Here is a 5,913-nt window from a genome sequence, read left to right as displayed (position 1 = left end):
GTTTGCCTTAGCCACCCTTTTTCTTTTTATATAACTATAGAAACTCTTGCTATCTGTTTTTATATTTTTTGCTAATTTCTTTTCATAATCTAACTTCCCTTTCTTAATCAATCCTTTAGTTACTTTTTGCTGTCTTTTGAAGAATTCCCAATCTTCTATCCTCCCACTAAGTTTGGCTACCTTATATGTCCTTGTTTTTAGTCGGATACTATCCTTGATTTCTTTACTTAGCCACGGATGGCTGTCATTTCTTTTACACCCTTTTTTCCTCAGTGGAATATATTTATTTTGAAAGTTGTAAAATAACTCCCTAAATGAACACCACTGCTCATGTACCGTCTTACCCTTTAATCTATTTTCCCAGTCCACTTTAATCAATTCCGCTCTCATACCATCATAGTCTCCTTTATTCAAGCTCAGTACGCTTGTTTGAGAATCAACCTTCTCACCCTCTAATTGGATATGGAATTCAACCATGTTGTGGTCGCTCGTTCCAAGGGGATCCTTAACTAGGACATTATTAATTAATCCTGACTCATTACACAGGACCAGGTCCAAGGTTGCCTGCCCCCTTGTAGGATCAGTTACATACTGCTCAAGAAATCCATCCCTGATGCACTCAATGAACTCGTCCTCAAGGCTGCTCTGCCCAATTTGATTTGTCCAGTTAATATGATAATTAAAATCCCCCATAATTATGGCTGTTCCCTTATTACATGCCCCGACTATTTCCCGATTAATACTTCTTCCAGCAGAGTTGCAACTATTAGGAGGCCTATATACTACGCCCACTAATGTTTTTTTTCCCTTATTATTCCTTATCTCCACCCAAACTGTTTCATTATCTTGATGCTTTGTCCCAATATCATTTCTCTGTATTACAGTGATTCCTTCCTTTATTAACATAGCCACCCCACCTCCCCTTCCTTCCTGCCTGTCCTTCCTGATTGTTAAATACCCTGGCATATTTAATTCCCAGTCATTGTCACCCTGCAGCCATGTTTCTGTAATGGCCACAAGATCATACCCATACGTAGTTATTTGTGCCGTTAACTCGTCCATTTTATTACGAATGCTACGTGCATTCAGATAAAGAACTTTCAAATCTGTTTTGTGACGCTTAGTTCCTGCTTTTTCCTTTTTTAACACTTTACCTATTACTCCATACCTTCTGTCCCTTCCTGTTACGCTTTCCTCTCTCTCCCTGCTCAGGTTCCCAACCCCCTGCCACTTTAGTTTAAACCCTCCCCAACAGCACTAGCAATCACTCCTCCTAGGACAGCGGTCCCGGCCCTGCCCAGGTGCAGACCATCCGGTTTGTACTGGTCCCACCTCCCCCAGAACCGTTTCCAGTGTCCCAGGAATTTGAATCCCTCCCCCTTGCACCATTCCTCTAGCCACGTATTCATTTGAAATATCCTCCTATTTCTACTCTGACTAGCACGTGGCACTGGCAGCAATCCTGAGATTACTACCTTTGAGGTCCTATTTTTTAATTTACCTCCTAACTCCCTATATTCTGCTTTTAGGACCTCATCCCCTTTTTTACCTATATCGTTGGTGCCTATGTGCACCACGACAGCTGGCTGTTCGCCCTCCCCCTCCAAAATGTTCTGTAGCCGCTCCGAGACATCCTTGATCCTTGCACCAGGGAGGCAACACACCATCCTGGAGTCTCGGTTGCGGCCGCAGAAACGCCTGTCTATTCCCCTTACAATTGAGTCCCCTATCACTATAGCTCTGCCACTCTTTTTCCTCCCAGCCTGTGCAGCAGAGCTACCCGAGGTGCCAGGAAGTTGGCTGCTGCTGCCTTCCCCTGATAAGTCATCCCCCCCAACAGCATCCAAAGTGGCATATCTGTTTGAGAGGGGGATGGCCACAGGGGACCCCTGCACTACCTGCCTGCATCTCTCGCCAGTTAAACATTGGGAAGACCAAAGCCATCGCCTTCAGTTCTAGTCTCAAACTCTGCACGCTCCTCACCGAGTCCACTACCTCCTCCCCCCCAGCCCCAGCCACTGTCTCAAGCTGAACCAGACTGTTCCCAATCTCACCGTCTTATTCGACCTTGAGCTGGTTTAGGACCCCTTTGACTTAGTCCGGACTCAACTAAGCCAATGCTGCCCTGGCCGGCCTCTCATCTGGCATATTCAGTAAATTTCAGCTCATCCAAAACTCTACTGCTCGTGTCCTATGCTGCACCAAGTCCCACTCACCCATCAATCCTGCCCTAATTGGCTCCCAATCCCCCAACACTTCTAATTTAAAATTCTCATCCTCATGGCCTCATCTCTCCCTGTTGCTGTTACGTCCTCCAGCCTCCCCAAACTCTTCTTCTGACTCTGGTCTCTTGTGTCTCCACCCTCCTTTTGAACCATCATTGGTGGCCCTGCCTTTAGAGACACTCGGCCTGTGGGGGGAGGTCAGAGACCAAGGCTGAGGCCAAGGCCTGCGAATATTGGAGATGGAAGATTTGCAAACTGGAAACTCAAACCTAGCAGCCACCAAACGTCCTAAGCAGCACCCTGAACCCAACAGGGCCTGGGCCTGGGTCTGGGTCTGGGCCTGCAGAGCAGCAGCCTGTGGGGGTAGCAGGGAAGCCCTTTGTCTACTCAGTCTGTGGGAAAGGGTTTAAGGCGCCACAGTGTTTGGAGAGGCACCAGTAGACACATGCCTGAGTGAGGGTGTTCCAGTGCCTGGACTGTGGCAAGAGCTTCAATCAGGCCTACAGCCTAAAGTGGCACTCCACCATTCACAGCGGTGAGAGGTCGTACAACTGCTCCGAGTGTAAGCAGGGATTCGCCGTGCCATCCAACCTGCTGGAACACCAGAGAATTCACACTGGAGAGAGGCCGTTCACCTGCTCCAAGTGTGGAAAGGGATTCACTCTTAAATCCAACTTGCTGTCACACCAGCACATTCGCACCAAGGACAGGCCGTTTATCTGCTCTGTGTGTGGAAAAGGATTCATCAATTCAACCGACCTGCTGACGCACCAGCACCTTCACACTGAAGGGAAGCTATTCATCTGCTCCCCGTGCGGGAAGGGATTTACTCAGTCATTAAACTTGCAGACACACCAGCGCATTCGCACTGGGGAGAGTCCGTTCACCTGCCCTGTGTGTGGGAAGAGAATCATTCAGTCAGCCAGCAAGACAAAACACCAGCGTGTTTGCACCAGTTCCATATGCAGAACATGATTCACTCATTCATTACACCCACTGATACATGATTGTGGTCATACTGAGGAGATACCTACTAAATTATTTGTCTGTGGCATGTTGTTTAAAGCTCCAATGACTTAGCTCTGCATCGTTACATTCTTAATGTCAGCCTTGGCTCAGTGGTACCACTCTTGTCTGAGTTATAAAGTTGTGGGCTCAAGGCCCACTCAAGAGACTTAAGCTTATAATCCAGGCTGACACTTCACAGCAGCAGTGAGGGAGTACTGCACTGTCAGAGGTGCCGTTTTTCAGATGAGATGTTAAATCAAGGCCCTGTCTGCTCTCTCAGATGGACATAAAAGATCCCATGGCACTATTGGAAGAACAGAGAGTTGTCCCCGGTGCCCTGACCAATATTTATCTCGCAACCAACACCTAAAACAGATTATCTAGTCAATTTATTTCACTGCTGTTTGTGGGACCATCCTGTGCACAAATTGGCTGCCACGTTTCCTACATTACAACAGTGATTACACTTCAAAAAGTACTTCATTGGCTGTGAAGTGCTTTTCGACATCCTGAGATTGTGAAAGGCATGATATAAATACAAGTTTTTTTGTTTGTTTGTCCTTTTGACCCACCATTGGTGGTGTGCCTTTAGTCACCTATGCCCCATGCTCTGGAATTCCCTTCCTAAACCCATCCACCCTTCCACCTTCCTCTCCTTCTCTAAGTCTCCTCTTTGACCAAGATATTGGTCACCCCTCCTAATATCTCCTTCTTTGGCTCAGCATTGTTTATGCCTTTGTGAAGTGCTTTGAGACATTTTTCTATAGTTAAAGGTGATATACAATGCCAATGAACCATTTGAGTTTCACTTGAATTTCTGGAGTAAATTATAGGCTTATCAATCACTGCAACCTACCAACAAAAACCACACTTTAATGCTTTATTAATGAAAGCCTCTCTATTAAACTGCAATTAACATAGAACTTTTATGCCTATCTAAAACCCCAATATTAATACAGATTCAGAAAAATATTCAAGATTGAGACAACAAACTATTCTATGAATGCATTGAAAACTTATTTTTATAAATACATCATATTTCCCTTTTGAAATTCTATGTGCAACGACACCAGACAGAAGCTATGCAATATTTCGCTCCCCACCCAGCCCCTTTCCTTGGCTCTGTACTTGCTTAAACACTGTTAAATCTTTACTTCCTCTAGTTCTCACGTAAGGTCATCGACCTGAAATATTAACCTTGGGCCGGAACTTGCTCCGACTGGCGTGGTAAGGCTGTCCGCACATCCTGCAGACAAACACTACGATGAAACTTACCTCGTGGTCTCCGACGTCCACTTGCTCCCTTTTCAATTTTTTTTAAAGTTCAGCAACATGATTTCAGCTCAGGTTCATTGGGAACCGATAGAGACTGTGGGAATGGAGGCCCCCCCCCCCCACCTCCGCCCCCAGAATCTGTCAAGGAGAGAAGTCACAAACAGGCAAGTAGAAATCATTCATTTGAAGTAAACTTCTGTATGTTAGTTTAAATAAAAATTTAACATATCTTGTAAAAAGCCAAGCAAATGATTTAATGTAATGAAACTTACAGAAGCTAAAAGTAAAAAAAAAGTTTTACATTTTTAATCTTTAATTTTTTTTTTAAATGATCAAAAATTATTAAAATAGGAGTAATATGACATTCCACATTTTTAAAATTGAATTTTTTTGTTGTTTTGCAGTCATTAACAGTCACCGCGTTTTTAAAAAGTAGTGTAGGGTTGGTATTTTCCAGCGTAGCTTTTGGTGGCGTAAGTATTTTCGTTCCAGCTGGGCAGATGGGTAAGTTTACGAGTGTTTAGTGATTTCTATTGATTGTAGCATAGGTGGCCCTTTAATTCGGACCCGTCAAACCGCCAGCGAAGCAATGGGAGCAAGCTCGCGATTTCCTGGTTTTAGTGCGCATGTGCGCATTCGCGAACTTGCTCCCGGTCTTCGCCGGCAGTTTGAGAGAACGCCATTGATGACCGGTGTCCTTGGGTGAGTAATTTCTGGACCTCTGTTCCTGCTGAGTATTTCCAGCATTTTCTGTTTTTATTTCAGATTTCCAGCATCCTCAGTATTTTCCTTTTGCTACACAATATTACTAGAGCGCAACATGAATTTGGCCCTGATGCTTTCCAAGCAAACAACCTTTGAAATAGATCACTGTGTTCCTGCACAAATCTTGCTTACTGTGTCTGATTATGACCCTTCACTGTGAGTAAGATCAACGGTCCGTCCCCCTGGCACTCAGAACCATAATTGACTGTACATCTTTCAGCACCACCACAGAGGACAGTTGTGATAATGCATCCTAATATGCGACATGATACATCTTCCTTCCACTGGTATATTTGCTTCTGAGTATTCAGTCATTATTATTTTACCCTCCCATGATTTAGGTCCATTATGTAATCTTGCTCAGACGTGACATACACTCTTATAGCCAAATTTACATACAGACATACGAAAATGGCGGGCAAGAAAAGGCCAGCTGGTCCATCAAGCCTGCCCCAATTTAATGATACGAGTTTCACTTAGTGCTAATCACAGTATAAGAACATAAGAAATAGGAGCAGGAGTAGGCCATACGGCCCCTCGAGCCCCTCGGTCCGCCATTCAATAAGATCATGGCTGATCTTCGACCTCAACTCCACTTTCCTGCCCAATCCCCACATCCCTTGATTCCCCTAGAGTCCAA

General features: G+C 44.8%; 1 protein-coding gene across 1 annotated transcript; it reads left to right on the top strand.

Moving 5' to 3' along the window:
* The first annotated feature begins 2,464 nt into the window (after positions 1 to 2,464).
* LOC137309888 (gastrula zinc finger protein XlCGF7.1-like) lies at positions 2,465 to 3,200 on the top strand. Its single transcript, XM_067977928.1, has 2 exons — positions 2,465 to 2,557; positions 2,694 to 3,200. The coding sequence occupies exons 1-2, from the start codon at positions 2,465 to 2,467 to the stop codon at positions 3,198 to 3,200; spliced, it is 600 nt and encodes a 199-aa protein (XP_067834029.1).
* Positions 3,201 to 5,913: the final 2,713 nt, after the last annotated feature.

This window comes from Heptranchias perlo, chromosome 1 (assembly GCF_035084215.1).
Source record: "Heptranchias perlo isolate sHepPer1 chromosome 1, sHepPer1.hap1, whole genome shotgun sequence".
Taxonomy (NCBI): domain Eukaryota; kingdom Metazoa; phylum Chordata; class Chondrichthyes; order Hexanchiformes; family Hexanchidae; genus Heptranchias; species Heptranchias perlo.
This window is presented reverse-complemented; position numbering and strand designations above follow the sequence as displayed.